The following is a 16,142-nucleotide window of genomic DNA, read 5'->3' as shown; positions in this document are numbered from 1 at the left end:
GGATCGTGGAGCCCCCCCCCCCTTTCCCCCGAAGTACGTCTACCGCCCCCTCCCCCCCCCCCCCAACGAAATATAATTTATATAGAAATATATACAAATTTCAAGTGTTCACCCCCCCCCCCCCCCCCCAAGGTATGTTTTTCGAAAATTTGAAAGGTACTTTGATGCAAAAGTTTTAATGTTAGGAAAGTCTTCCTTGTGCAAAAGCGTATGAAAACCCATCTGCCCTTCTTTGAACGTGTCTCTAAGGAAGTCATTTTCTTGCAATTCAATGACTTCCAGCTGCAGTTCATCTTTGCAACTGGCCACATTTGCTTCAAATGGGCTTTGAAACAATCTCACTTCTTCTGCCTATGAATCCAAGTCAGAAAACCGCTACTGAAACTGCAGCTGGAGGTCACTATGTTTTCACCAATGTCTGCAACACGAAGCTACATTTTCAAATAGTTTTGAATTTTCTGGGCAAAGTTCCTCAGCCAGCTCCAACAAACATTTATTCAGTAAACAAAAAGATCGTCGCGGGCCGGATAAAATGAATTCGCGGGCCGCATTCGGCCCGCGGGCCGTATTGGAGACCCGTGCAATATATCACGGTTTAAAAATAGAATGAGGACCTCCCCCATTTGTTTCATAAACACAGTCAATATTGTAAAGTATCCAAGGTTATAAACGTGTTGATTATAAAGTATCGTTTTTTTTTCCTAACAGGCTCGTTAAAATCAGTGTAAATTTTTTGATCAGCGATGATGAAAGCCGTTAAAGTCACTACCAACTTACAGCCGGTACAGGCCGGAGCTATCCATAAGATTAAATAAGCGCTAACCTAGGTCACTCTCCTTAGTGGGGGCGCAAAAATGTGTAATCGCCATTATTAAAATACCTATTGATTAATACCTGATTCTATTATATAAACTATATACAGGGCAATATTATAATATTAAGGAATAATTATTGTATTTAATAAAAATTCTTTAATTTCGAACTTTTCAGATGGATTATTTAATTTTAATGTTGATTTAGTTAGATCCAGTGCATGGCGCGAATTTCCTAAACACGGGCAATTTTTATTTTTAATAAAAGTAGGACTCGTCTCTAAATTTTGAATAAGAAATCTCGTTAGCCATGGAGAGAATAATTGTTGTCACCACAAGATAATAAACAGAATTTCAACGTAGAATTTTTTACGCTATCTTGGAAATGGGTATCTGTCCCAGAAAGTCATCTGCTGAAAGATTTACCGACTTCAACTTAGAAAAGTCTTTAACGCATAACGCGAATAAAGATGTTGCTGCTGATGATCTTTGCAATGAGCTTCAAGACGTAGCTTGAAGGGTTTCACACTGTTCACCATCAGGAAGCGCTTTTCGTTATAGTACAACCTAAATTGGAAGTTAGTGTGCCAAATGTTGTTTCCTTAAGAATACTAGTAAATCACTTGCGATAGTTTAGGGAGGGGGTGGGGGTTATAACAATTAATTTTAAATCGGCAACAATGTGTGACGTCATTTATGTACAATCACAACTATGGTACAGTTAATTGTTACATCGGTTGTTTTTTTTTTTCTTAATTTTTTTTATTTTTTCCTTGTGAAGCGAAACAACTCTAATAATGTTATCGACTAATCGGTCAAGCCTGGTTGTTTCCCCTTACAAAGCGTTACGAGCTCAACTAATAAATAAGACAATAAAGTGTTGGGATGAAAAATATTAAGCAAAAAATCTCTTTGTGTCTACTCCATCTTGTTCTTCGTTATCTGTGTAAGTTTTCACGAGTGTAGTGCATTGTTTTGCTATTGATGGGGCTTATCTGAGTGTTGCTTAAATAACCAGCATGTTGGAAGAAAAAAACTTGAATATATTTAAAGGTTTTCGGAGACCAATTTAAAAAAAACACAAGGGTCAGTGTTATCTTGTAATGACAAACTAAGAAAATACAATGGCCATACCAATTTTGAAACGTGTGCCTTAAACATTTTACATGCAGTTTGCTAAGCGCTTAACTGCAGCTAATCGGGTCCGAGGAATGGCAGATGATTGGTCAGTGATATTTTGTTGTGAGTTAAAGAGTGAACTTTTTGTGTTATTTGTTCTGTGTTCGATATATTAGTCCCATCACCACACTGAGGCTAAACAAACCTTTCAGTGAGACAAACAATCACAATAAAATACTTAAAAAAACTTTTTAAAAAACCACGTTTTTCTTGTGGACTAAAAAGTAGAAAATAACTATTTACATACATTTGATGACAAAAAACGTGGGTACGTTCACCATCAAATTTCCCGACCCATCTGCCCGACCCACGTTTTTTGTCATCAAATGTATGTAAATAGTTATTTTCTACTTTTTAGTCCACAAGAAAAACGTGGTTTTTTAAAAAGTTTTTTTAAGTATTTTATTTTCTCCTTTTTAGTCCGTTGCTACACATGAAAAACGTGGTTTTTAAAAAAGTGTTTATAAATACACGGACTAAAAATCTTGAGCGACCAGGATTCGAACCTGGGTTGTCGCGGCCACAACGCGAAGTACTAACCACTATACGATCACGGCCAGCGCGCTCACATCGATTGGGGCCGAAGTAACTGTGTCAATAGGCTTCAAGTCTTGTCGGTATCTTTAGAAATCATGTCCTCAATTTTATGGTCCTTGGGGCGTAATTAAATTAAGCTAATTACGGTCACTAATTGCTAGTTTTTATGATTGCATCTGAAATTGTTAGGCGAAAGTAGCATGCATGCCAAATTTCAGGTCTGTAGAGCAATCAGAAGTGGGCTAATTTTCGATGTCAATTTTAACAACAAACATCCAAACAAACAAACGCGAAGCTGAGTTAAGAAAAACGTTTTAAAAAACATTCTATTCATCTATTTATAGCATGCGTTCGAAGTGTCAAAGTAAAAATAAGTCATTTCAGATCGACGCCAAATATTTTATTTCTTTAATAAAAACAGGTTTGATTGTTTTAAGGGAACAAAAAAAACCAAGGCAGAATACATTGTCATCAAGTAGTAAATGCTCTCACACTGCAGTTCTGAGGGATAAATGGGCACAATAGATCGTTTGGTAAAAGTGGTAAACTTTAACGATAAAGATAAACTTAGCCTAACGTGATTTGTGTTATGTTTGTGTTAAGATCTGTGTGAAGTTTGTGTTAAGATCTGTGTGATGTTTGTGTTAAGATCTAAGTGAAGTTTGTGTTAAGATCTGTATGATGTTTGTGTTAGGATTTGTGTGATGTCTGTGTTAAGATCTGTGTGATGTTTGTGTTAGGATCTGTGTGAAGTTTGTGTTAAGATCTGTGTGATGTTTGTGTTAAGATCTGTGTGATGTTTGTGTTAAGATCTGTGTGATGTTTGTGTTAAGATCTGTGTGATGTTTGTGTTAAGATCTGTGTGAAGTTTGTGTTAAGATCTGTGTGATGTTTGTGTTAAGATCTGTGTGAAGTTTGTGTTAAGATCTGTGTGAAGTTTGTGTTAAGATTTGTGTGATGTCTGTGTTAAGATCTGTGTGATGTTTGTGTTAAGATCTGTATGATGTTTGTGTTAAGATCTGTGCGATGTTTGTGTTAAGATCTGTGTGTTGTTTGTGTTCAGATCTGTGTGATGTTTGTGTTAAGATCTGTGTGATGTTTGTGTTAAGATCTGTGGGATGTTTGTGTTAAGATCTGTGGGATGTCTGTGTTAAGATCTGTGTGATGTTTGTGTTAAGATCTGTGTGAAGTTTGTGTTAAGATCTGTGTGATGTCTGTGTTAAGATCTGTGTGTAGTTTGTGTTAAGATCTGTGTGATGTTTGTGTTAAGATCTGTGTGATGTTTGTGTTAAGATCTGTGTGATGTTTGTGTTAAGATCTGTGTGAAGTTTGTGTTAGGATCTGTGTGAAGTTTGTGTTAAGATCTGTGTGATGTTTGTGTTAAGATCTGTGTGATGTTTGTGTTAAGATCTGTGTGATGTTTGTGTTAAGATCTGTGGGATGTTTGTGTTAAGATCTGTGTGATGTCTGTGTTAAGATCTGTGTGATGTTTGTGTTAAGATCTGTGTGATGTTGTGTTAGATCTGTGTGATGTTGTGTTGATTGAGTTTGTGTTAAGATCTGTGTGATGTTTGTGTTAGATGTGAGTCTGTGTTTGTGTTATGATCTGTGTGATGTTGTGTTAAGATCTGTGTGATGTTGTGTTAAGATCTGTGTGATGTTGTGTTAAGATTGTGTGATGTCTGTGTTAGATTGTGTGATGTCTGTGTTAAGATCTGTGGATGTTGTGTTAAGATCTGTGGATGTTTGTGTTAAGATCTGTGTGATGTTGTGTTAAGATGTGTGATGTCTGTGTTAAGATCTGTGTGATTTGTGTAGATCTTAAGATCTGTGGTTGTTAAGATCTGTGGGATGTTTGTGTTAAGATCTGTGTGATGTCTGTGTTAAGATCTGTGATGTTGTGTTAGTCGTTGATGTTCTGTGTGATTTGTGTGAATAGTGAATAGGTGACATTGATTGTGTGATTGGAATTTAGTGAATTAGCCTTTGTTGTAAGCTACAGATGTCAATGTCTAGTAGGCGTTGATCCGCTGATTGTAACGGCTTTATGTTAATCCTAACTCACCAAACGACTGTCGAATTACTACACTATAGCTTAAAGGTCACTTAGTTATCTAACATACTGAGATCGTATAAAAATGCAAACACACACACACACACACACACACACGCACACACACATTACTATAATATTTATATATTTATATCCATTACCCCACATAGTACAACCATGTAATTACTATACGGAGTAAACAAATTGTCACGTGGTCATTTATTGTCATTGGGTTGAGAAAAGTAAACGAAACATCATCAAATACTTAACATAATTATAAATGTATAGATGGTAGATACATTTTTTTAAACCCACAAATGTTGCGTTCCATAAGTAGATCTAGATTTATATGACCACTGTATGTGGGTTTTGTATATTGTTATAACATAAAATACTGTTATGGTTGCAGGAATGTTCCAGAAAACGTCTGCTACTCGCAGAGGTACGGCAGACGTGAGATGTCAGGTGACAGGGGTGGAAACGGCACAAGGTCCCCGGACTCGCGCCTCTCGGGGTCAAAGGTCAGGTCGTCAGAGTTCGTGCCAGATTTTTTATCAGCCTGCTGACAAAATAAATGTGGCCGGTTGGCCTCTGAATTTTCATCACAACCCCGGGTTTTCCCGTTTCTAGGAGGGTTGTGGATTTGAACTGAGTAATCTTCCCCTTCGGATTGCATTCTAATAACGTGCTTACGTCCCTTAGTTTGTCCGTTCTTAGTGCCACAACCGGAAGTTGCTGAAACGGAAGTGATGTAACTCTTATACCCAGAAGAAGATGTTGATGTCAGGGAATAAATAGGGCAAGGTCGGGCTTCATGAGGGCAGTTGGTGCAGGACAAGTCTGGAACCGGGGGGTAGTAGGCTTGCTGCCACGCTAGCAGACGACGTATGGCCAGGCTCTGGTCCAGTACGGGGTCGCTGTATTGTCGTCTGAGGGATGAGGCCGACCTTTCAAATATTTTAGAATGGTTGTTCACCCACGTTTTTGCAAAAGCCGCAGACGTTTGTTCAGAGTTAAGCCCTTTAAGAGTAATCAAACCTTTTAAATTTTCATCGCGAGATTTCTTTAAACTGTTGATTTCAGTTTCCTTTGGAAGTTTTTCAATAATGCTATGTTTGTTTACATCATCGCAACTGGTATTTAGATCCGTGTAGGAATTTCCGACGGCGTTGAAGTTTTTAAGTTTCGCGTGTCTCTCCTCCGGACTCCGGTAGGTTATTCCGGCAACAACCATCACCATCAACACACCGAATCCCAGCATCACGCCACCGCAGATCTGGAAAGCTTCCCTGTGTGTAAAAAATATCGATTTCCCCGCGAGGTTATCGATACTGCTCACCATCAGCAGAATCGAACCCACGACCGCCACGGTTACCGCGGGGATGTAACACTTCCTCCTGGCGCGGTACATTTTGTCTCTTTGCTTTTCCTTCTTCCGTCTGCGCTTCTCCATGCGACGCCTGTCATACTCCTGCTCCTGGAAAACTTCCTGGTCCACCCACAGCCGGTGCTCCTCCGCCTTCTCCCGGAATTTCTTCAGCGACTTGACCTTGACCTTTTCCGTGCCGTCGTCCGTGAGCGCCGGCAGGGTGAGAACTATTTTAGGCGGCGCCGGCATCGCTTGCTGGTGAGGTGAAGGTCAATGGCCGCGCTAAGTTATGTCGTCGATGGTCATCCACCGGAAGTGGCGAGACTCCATATTGAGGAACATGCGCCTACGTCATGGACTCTGCTCCACTCAGGCGAAATGTTGACCTGTAATGATACAAGTTGGTTTTAAAACGAAAGTAGAATGTTAAGTTATAGTGTTTGGTTGCTTTCTTTTTTAGCCATTATTTATGTTACAACTTATTTTGATCATTAATGTGGGCATATAAGGAATCGTGTGGTCAGCATATTTCTGGTCCGTCTTAAAAGTTCTGGTTCAGTCTGTCAAGCGCTCTACCACACAACTTCAGCGACTCGACTTGAAAAAGTGAAGTTACTTTTCCAGACTGACGGTCAATAGAAGAGGTGAAGTAGAGTCCACCTGTTTATCTGACCTTGGCATAAGAATGGATGATGTAGTAAGTTCCGAATTTAAGCCCGGCGTGGTCGAACAGTAGAGCGCTCGACAACTAACCCGAAAGTCTCGAATTCGTATTTTAGTCAGATGTCATGGAGTCCACTCAGCTCTAATGGGTACCTGACACGTTAGGGAAAGTCACAGCGGCTGGACCCGGCATTTACGTGGTCATGATATGCTATTGTTTACAGATATAATCCGATTTGTGTTATGTTGTTTACACAGCACAGCTAGACAATAACTTAACTGTCAGTCTTAGTGTTATACATACGTTGCCAATTCCAAATACTGATAACTAGGGAAACCGATAATGATTTAAGCATTTCATTCCATGAAAGTTGATAAGTTTTATTGTCTCTACTTAGTGTAGTCTAGATGCGGGTCTGGTACGTTGGTGTCGACTTGTATATTAAGCCGAGTCTCTCTGACTCGTGTTGAGTTTTTTCTTACCATGTTGCCTATAGAATGTTATTCAACCATTAAGAGATGGGGAAACTGGTTCTGAAAGATGTAGTACGGATGTTTACAGACCTGAAGTTGTTTCCCTTTGACAGACGTTTTTTAATGAATTTCTGATGTTTTTATGTTGGCTATAGAAGTAACTCACTTTATAAAAGCGCGGCCCGCTTTTGATTTCAAACATTAGAAAATTGCAAGTAGACCTTTTCCTTTATACTTGTACAGCTAGCCCTATCATTAAATATTTTTTAATATAATACAAAAATTGAAAAATAAATTCAAATTACATTGCCCATAATGTTGAATGCTATATGCTACATTATATAGCTGAAAATCGATTATTGTCTAAATTTTAACCTAATTATATTAAACGACTATTTATATCCACTATATAATCCTAATGTAAAACGTAAGTTACCTTAACTCCATAAACCATAAAACAAAAGCACAGCCTTATCACTCTAATCTAACCGTAACACCCTAATGACTACATACACAAAAACTATTACCTACTAAACAAGATGTGTAGGCCTTACTACGGTACCCCTAAAGGAATAGTACCAAGTTATCGAACCTGGTAATTACGACTCCATTTAACTCACACATTCATTACGATACAAGTAACTTCACAAAACTCCAAGCTTTAAACAACCTTTTTAGATAATACTTAATCCCCACAAACAACCTGTAACCCCCCCCCCCCCCACCCGGTATATTTACAGTTATATCAAACCCAACCAGCGGTAAGCTACCCATGACCCCATAACGAGACGGCAATGTGGCCACGTCGTTCCGACTGAACACCGCCTTAGAGGAAATCTCTCCACAAAGGCCGGCTATTCAGCGAGACATCAATACAATCTTAACCCCAAGGACTAGTTCATACAGGACCAGTTAACCGGATCGTATTGAAGGAAACAGTATAGGTATCGAAAATAGTTGTTTATAGTTTTAAATATTGAACATCAAACTAGGTTAATTTTAGCAATGAAGGTTCTGGAAATATTACGTAGTAAACAAGTTTTGGTCTAATGTGTTTATTCGATTAATAAAATTATTGCTTAATTGGTAATACTGCCTGCTATTATAGTGGTGACTAATGTTATGTTGCTATATATTAGGCTCTGTCATGTATTTGTGTGTAGGTGTGTCGTATGCGTGTATGTGTTATGGTATTGATCATGTGGGTTGCTGTGTATATAAAGACAATTAGCTGTTTTTTGTATTCTGAATACTTTGTTAAGTAACTTTGTTGTAATTTGTCTGTTTTTTTCCCTCGTGTTGCGTACCTCAACATACAGACCAATGTCTGTAAATTGGTAAACAAACTTAATTGTTTTATTTTTTTTCCTAATAAGTTTTGAAGTTCAAACAGTCTGTGGGACTTAAAATTTGGAGGGTATCTAATTTCTACAATCTGACAGTTCACAACAGCAATCAGCTCTGAATTAAGTTAAAGATAATTAAAATAGTAAACAAAAGAAAAAAAATGTCAAAGGGAGTGTACTCACCTGTTCCAATAAACATGGTCACCTCCCTTGTTAACTCATTCAATTGTTGACGTTTTGTCTTCCCAGTAGCCTCCAAACCAGAAACTTCCACGGTGTGATATTTCTCTGCTAGTCAGTAGCCGGTAGCTACACAATAGTTGTGTAGCTTTGTTAGACGCTCAGTCTGCTACAGGTCTGACTAGGGCTACCACGAAGGTAGCTTGTGCTAACTCGGACTGGCTAGCTGACAGCCACACAGCTAGTAGCTAACAATCTGCCAACTATTCGGAGATCTAACGTAAGCTCTAGAACAAGTGATACCATCTGGTGCCAGAACTCAGTTCACAATTCATTCAAACTCTAATCAAGAATGCTCTATTCAAGTTGCCGTCTTGGTCTACTCTATACATTACAAATATTTATCTGGGTCTCGTCATTCGATATCCGGCTTTGATTGATCCCTGTGCACCCCAAGCAGACGATACAGTTGACGTGAAGCTTTAGCAGACGATACACTTGACAGATTTCCAACTTAGGATACTCGCTACAAGGTACGATTTGGCGCTCAAATATTGGCTAGAGTTTTGGAAGGGTTTGGGGTGGAAGTGGAGGTGGAGGTGGGGGGTCGCGTACTTGTTTGTCTGTAACTTGAATATTGAGTGGGTTGGGGTGGGGTACGGTAGATGTACGTGTATGAGAAGGGGGGGGGGGGTAGAAATTTGGTTACATACAGGTAGAACGATTGGACGTGGTGCAGTGTGGGACGGTGCGATAGAATTGAGGATTTACGCTTCATTGAACAGCAAATACCCAGTAGCCCTCTAGCAAGAAAAAAATGTATTCCGGCTGTGTTTGGCATTTATACCCACACACAAATTTGGACGGGGGGGGGGGGGTTGTGTTCGAGCTATCCGCCGGTAAGTTGACGTTCCAATAGCTTGGCTATAGATGATTTATTAGAAGTGTCAATAGACTTTGCATACCGGACCATAAGGAAGGTAAACATACATGTGCGAGAGTTGAATAGACACAAGTAACAACAAAGAAAGTTGGGTGTTTGAATAATTATTTGATAACGTAAGCAGATGGGGGTGGGGGGGGGGGGGGGTGGGGGGGTCGATGTAAACGGTCATGAAGTAACAAAATTAAGCAGGTGTGGGAGGAGAAATTGGGGTGGGGGTGGGGGTTGAGGTAAATGATCATGTAGTAACAAAATTAAATTAAGAGGTACATTGGGGGGGGGGGGGGGAATTGGGGTGGGGGGTGGGGTCGAGGTAAATTGTCATGAATTAACGCAAGTAAGCAGGTAGTTTCAGCTAGTTTTTCTGTAGTGTGTCATGATGTCGTGATTAATTATGTGATTTAAAATTGACTATTTGATATAAAGAATTGAACCTCGGAGTTGTCGCGAGGTAGTACATACGACAGTAAACACGAGGGGGGGGGGTGTAGAGGAGGGAAGTTAATGACAGCTGGCCTCGATACTGCCCACACGATACTGCCCACACGATACCGTCACACGATACTGTCCACACCTTGACATCACATGATCCTGACCACACTATCTGCCTGATATAATACTGCCCGCACAACCCCCTCCCTCCCACACACACACAGTAGCGTAGCGAGGGGGGGGGGGGCGGGGGGGGGCATATGTCCCCGGGCGCCGACCTTAGGGGACGCTAAAATGGGTTGGAAAAATAAATTGATACGTTGAGGGGGTGCAAATTGAAAGTTTGAGGGGGGTGCAAATCGAAATCTTGAGGGGGGTGCAAATCGAAATTTTGCGGTGGGGTGGGGGTGCAAATCGAAAAGTTTGTCCCCGGGCGCCGGGAAGGGTCGCTACGCCTCTGCACACACACACACACACACACACACACACACACACATATACATACGATACTGCCCACACAAATCCCCCTCACGATATTGCCCACAGATCTACCACCTCACACGGTAGCCTGCTACCCACACACATCACTCGATATTGCCCACACAAGCCGCCCACACGATACTTCACCTCGCAAACCTCGACACGATACTGTAAGTACGTAAAGAGTTAAACTAGCAATATTTTAGAAACAAAAACAATATAATATTGAAGGGAAATTACTCGTGTAATAGTACAAGTACTACTTCGTTAGTTGTTTCCCCTTGAACCATCAGATGAATTTTTCTATTCACTGTCTAAACTGCCCTGAGTCAAAGACTGTACGTAAACATATGACACATTTTTCACTAAACACCGGAGAGGAATTTTATCAACTAGACTTCATATTGTAACTGTTTAGCTATGGAAGAAATAGTAATACACATTACTTTTGAATTATCACAAAACATCTTTCGTGTGAAGATTACCCATCGACCGTCAACTAATAGGAATAAACAATTTCATAGAGGAGTTTAGAATATCATCATCTTTCCCGTTCGTGCCTAAGACATTGGAGTAGAGGAAGTAGAGTCCATCAGTTCCAGTGAACTCGGCATACAGAAGTTATAGTGAGGTCAGCACTGTGACCAGCCACCGTGCCTAGTTTAGAGTATACTGTACACTTATTTTAGAGTGCTCACAAATAAAACAACACATTTTTGAGATTCGGTTAAATTTTATTCAACTTTTGAAAAAACAAAACGTTTCAATTTGATAACATAGAGATATAACATTTTCGTACAAGTTTTATTTAGTGGAATGTTCTAAGTTCATGTAGATTTAGCTACAGCAGAGTTCGTTTGGTGAAGGTTGGGGGGGGGGGTGCACGGTGGGAGGTGAAATTACAATTAAAATTAACCGTAGGAGGGGGGGGGGCGTCCATATATGACGTCACACATAGGGGAATGATCAGAATTGTGAGTGTTCTTGAGGGAGTGGAGTGGTCAAGCAATATGAGGGAGTGGAGTGGTCAAGCAATATGAGGGATTGGAGGGGGTCAAGAAATGAGAATTTAAGAATCACAATGGCTTCAATGACGTGCCCTCATTTATGGACGCCCCCTATAAAACAAAAGTAGATTTACTGTACACCTCAAGTACACGCCGCTACAGAGATGTGTACAGCACACACACACACACATACAGAAGTTTGTACACTTTGTTGATACACTCAAACAGGGCGGGGGGGGGGGGTCACTTGATATAAACAGGCAGGGGGAGGGGGTCACTTGATACAAACAGGGCGGGGGGGGGGTCGCTCAAACCTGTGGTAGCTCTACATGTTATGTTATTTAAGATTTATTGGCCAAGTTATTATGGTACATCTACATGTCAAGTTATTATGGTACATCTACATGTTAAGCTATTATGGTATGCCATATTTCTGTGGTAGCTCTAAATATCATGTTATTTAAGATTTATTGGCCAAGTTATTATGGTACATCTACATGTCAAGTTATTGTGGCATGTCATGCTCCTATTGTCATTTTAATTATACTGTTTCAACATTGGACAAGTTTAACAGGGTAGAAGTTAAGTAAGCTTAAATTTCAGCAAATTATATTGCATAACATAAGCATAATTAACCATGCACTGAAGTATATCAACTTGAATTATAATGCAACTAAATTATATTAACCTAAATAATTATGCAGCTTAATTTCTTTAACAAAACAAACGAAAGTTAACCAAGTGCATTATTAGGTTCATCATCAACCTTCAAATATCTTTATATCAAGCTAGAGAAATGTTATGCTGTAACATTGTTTATTGTACCTTTTAAAAAAATTGGATTGTATAGAGCGTTGGCCAGAGTTATGTTGCACGTAAACTATCCGTGTAGTGTTCAATTAGTGTAGACTAAATTAGTCTAGTCTAGCTTTCATGTAGTCTAGGCTGCCATCAGTTTAGTCGAGATTTGATGTAACCTAGGCCACCAGTAGCTTAGTCTAGCTTTCATGTAGCCTAGGCTGCCATTAGTCTAGTCTAGCTTTCATGTAGTCTAGGCTGCCATTAGTCTAGCTTTCATGTAGTCTAGGCTGCCATTAGTCTAGTCTAGCTTTCATGTAGTCTAGGCTGCCATTAGTCTAGTCTAGCTTTCATGTAGTCTAGGCTACCATTAGTCTAGCTTTCATGTAGTCTAGGCTACCATTAGTCTAGCTTTCGTGTAGTCTAGGCTGCCATTAGTCTAGCTTTCGTGTAGTCTAGGCTGCCATTAGTCTAGCTTTCGTGTACTCTAGGCTGCCATTAGTCTAGCTTTAGTGTACTCTAGGCTGCCGTTAGTTAATTTAGTCAAGTCTAGGCTAATTTAGTACACAATTTCGTTCAACTACTACCCCAGCTTGGCTTATCAAGTAGGGAATGTGTCTGGGGCTAAGAAAGGAATGTGTCAGGGGCTAAGACAGGAATGTGTCTGGGGCTAAGACAGTTGTGTCTGGGGCTAAGACAGTAATGTGTCTGGGTCTAAGACAGGAATGTGTCTGGGGCTAAGACAGGAATGTGTCTGGGGCTAGGAATGTGTCTGGGGCTAAGACAGGAATGTCTCTGGGACTAAGACAGGAATGTGTCTGGGGCTAAGACAGGAATGTGTCTGGGGCTAAGACAGGAATGTGTCTGGGTCTAAGACAGGAATGTGTCTGGGGCTGAGACAGGAATGTGTCTGGGGCTAAGACAGGAATGTGTCTGGGGCTAAGACAGTTGTGTCTGGGGCTAAGACAGGAATGTGTCTGGGGCTAAGACAGAAATGTGTCTGGGGCTAAGACAGGAATGTGTCTGGGGCTAAGACAGGAATGTGTCTGGGGCTAAGAAAGGAATGTGTCTGGGTCTAAGACGGTTATGTCTGGGTCTAAGACAGGAATGTGTCTGGGGCTAAGACAGGAATGTGTCTGGTGCTAAGACAGGAATGTGTCTAGGGCTAAGACAGGAATGTGTCTGGGGCTAAGACAGGAATGTGTCTGGGGCTAAGACAGAAATGTGTCTGGGGCTAAGACAGTAATGTGTCTGGGGCTAAGACGGTTATGTCTGGGTCTAAGACAGGAATGTGTCTGGGGCTAAGACAGGAATGTGTCTGGGTCTAAGACAGGAATGTGTCTGGGGCTAAGACAGGAATGTGTCTGGGGCTAGGAATGTGTCTGGGGCTAAGACAGGAATGTGTCTGGGGCTAAGACAGGAATGTCTCTAGGGCTAAGACAGGAATGTGTCTGGGGCTAGGAATGTGTCTCGGGCTAAGACAGGAATGTGTCTGGGGCTAAGACAGTGACGTGTCTGTGTCTAAGACAGTAATGTGTCTGGGGCTAAGACAGGAATGTGTCTGGGGCTAAGACAGGAATGTGTCTGGGGCTAAGACAGGAATGTGTCTGGGGCTAAGACAGTAATGTGTCTGTGTCTAAGACAGGAATGAGTCTGGGTCTAAGACAGGAATGTGTCTGTGTCTAAGACAGGAATGCGTCTGGGTCTAAGACAGGAATGTGTCTGTGTCTAAGACAGGAATGCGTCTGGGTCTAAGACAGGAATGTGTCAAATGGCTAAACAAACCTGAACCATTAAAATCTTAAAATAATTTTACAATGAGTAATATAATAATTAGCGTAGTTGGACGACATAAATGTTCTGTATAAATAAAAGATAATTAGATATTTTAATTTGCTTCATTATGCCGGCTCTATCGTTGTGTAATTTGATATCGCTAACTAAATTGTATATTACCTCATTAACAAATAAATTGACAATAAAATGTGTAGCTATTCCAACAAAATAACCTCTACAAGATGGGAAAAAAGTTTTCTATGTTTTTGTTCTCGTGATTCAGGATTGTGAGGGCTTTTGAACTTTAGGGCATTTGTACTAGAGGTTATAGGGGCTAAGGGGTTTTGGGCTATGTAGTTTTTGGGCTACAGGACAACTGATCTACTGAGCATTAGGGCTACACCGCATTGGGCTACTGGTATTTCAGCTACGTGGGTTTAGGGCTACAAAATATTTGGGCTACATGACATAAGGGCAATATATTTCTCAATACACTACAATTAAACCTCGTAAGTAAAAATTGCTATTGTAAAAAACTTGTAAAACTTGCAAGTATGTTTTTTTATGTTGGTTGTTTGATTATAATGTATTAATGAAATAGGACTAGAATTGTGCACATTTATAATTTTTTTTAACAGCCAGTTTCGGGAATCTACCTAAACCATTTGGAAATTTAAATTGCCACATCTATAAAGGTAGCAAAATTATATGGCAGTTTTAATAGAACTAAATAAAGTTGTACACAAAATAAAACACCTTTTATACAAGTACACAATCCCAGCTGTACAGGAGTAATACAAGAAGCCCTGTTTGTACACACTCTGTACAAAGGTAATACTACACGCTGTGTGTATATATCCACACTGTACATAATACAACAAGCTTTGTTTGTATATAATCACACTGTACATTAGCAATACCATAGGCAGTATTTGTACACACACATACACTCTATACAGGAGTAATACAATATGAAATAGTTGCATCCATTGAGTGGTATAGCTTTAACAGTAAAAAATCTACAACATTGTTACATAAACTGACATCGTTTGTACACAGTAAAAGACGTGCTTCCTTCCATGAAAGACCTTCAGCCTCACTTAGACTAGTTAACGTATATTCTCTTAAAGACGGTATAGTTGTATGTCTTTGGTTAGACATCAACCTCACTAAGACTAGAGATTGTAACTTATTTAACCCTTTAAGACAGATTTGTGTCTCTGGTTAGACTTTCAGACTCAAAAAAATTAGAGATCTTGACATCTAACTTTTAAAGACAGCATAGTTTAGTTCCTCTGGTTTCAAGACGTGTTAAAATGATTGTATAAACTAAAACCCTAACATGTCTGATGTCAGATTCAAGCAGGTTAGGATAATCACCACACGTTTAGTATTAGAGTCCAACTTCTACATTCAATCACAGAAGGGTTAAACTTTCAAACATTTCAGAAGAAGGATGGTTAAAGTCTATCAACCCCGAGATGCAGGTAAGGGAGGGTTAAAACCTGTTAACCCTGGTTTAATAAAGGTCAAACCTACTAACTCAATGTCAACAAGGGTTAAACCTGTTAACCCAAGGTTCACGAGAGTTAAACCAGTTAACCCCAGGTCCGAAAAGGTTAAAACCTCTTAACACCAGGTCCACGAGAGTTAAACCGTATCGACCACCTGCAGGACCACAAGGGTTAAACATGTTAACCCCAGGACCACAAGGGTTAAACCTGTTAACCCCAGGACCACAAGGGTTAAACCTGTTAACCCCAGGCCCACAAGGGTTAAACCTTAAAACCCCAGGCCCACAAGGGTTAAACCTTCTAACCCCAGGACCACAAGAGTTAAAACGTATCAACCTCCTGCAAGACCACAAGGGTTAAACCTGTTAACCCCAGGCCCACAAGGGTTAAACCTTAAAACCCCAGGCCCACAAGGGTTAACCCTGTTAACCCCAGGCCCACAAGGGTTAAACCTTCTAACCCCAGGACCACAAGAGTTAAAACGTATCAACCTCCTGCAAGACCACAAGGGTTAAACCTGTTAACCCCAGGACCACAAGAGCTAAAACGTATCGACCACCTGCAGGACCACAAGGGTTA

At 40.3% G+C, this 16,142-nt stretch overlaps 1 protein-coding gene across 1 annotated transcript; it reads right to left on the bottom strand.

The window, feature by feature from the left end:
• Nucleotides 1-4,902: 4,902 nt before the first annotated feature.
• On the bottom strand, nucleotides 4,903-6,332 carry LOC131957815 (uncharacterized). The gene has a single exon (XM_059322614.1). It carries the CDS (start codon nucleotides 6,197-6,199, stop codon nucleotides 5,012-5,014), a length of 1,188 nt encoding a protein of 395 aa, XP_059178597.1. The 5' UTR covers nucleotides 6,200-6,332; the 3' UTR covers nucleotides 4,903-5,011.
• Nucleotides 6,333-16,142: the final 9,810 nt, after the last annotated feature.

This window comes from Physella acuta, unplaced genomic scaffold (assembly GCF_028476545.2).
Source record: "Physella acuta isolate Inbredline_101_S28 unplaced genomic scaffold, ASM2847654v3 ptg001269l, whole genome shotgun sequence".
In the NCBI taxonomy this organism is placed as follows: Eukaryota; Metazoa; Mollusca; class Gastropoda; family Physidae; genus Physella; species Physella acuta.
Note: the sequence above shows the minus strand (reverse complement) of the source record. Positions and strands in the feature narration are given on the sequence as shown.

Bases quoted from the DNA above. Each gene is read 5' to 3' on its own strand.
- LOC131957815 (XM_059322614.1), bottom strand. From the start codon at position 6,199: ATGCCGGCGCCGCCTAAAATAGTTCTCACCCTGCCGGCGCTCACGGAC.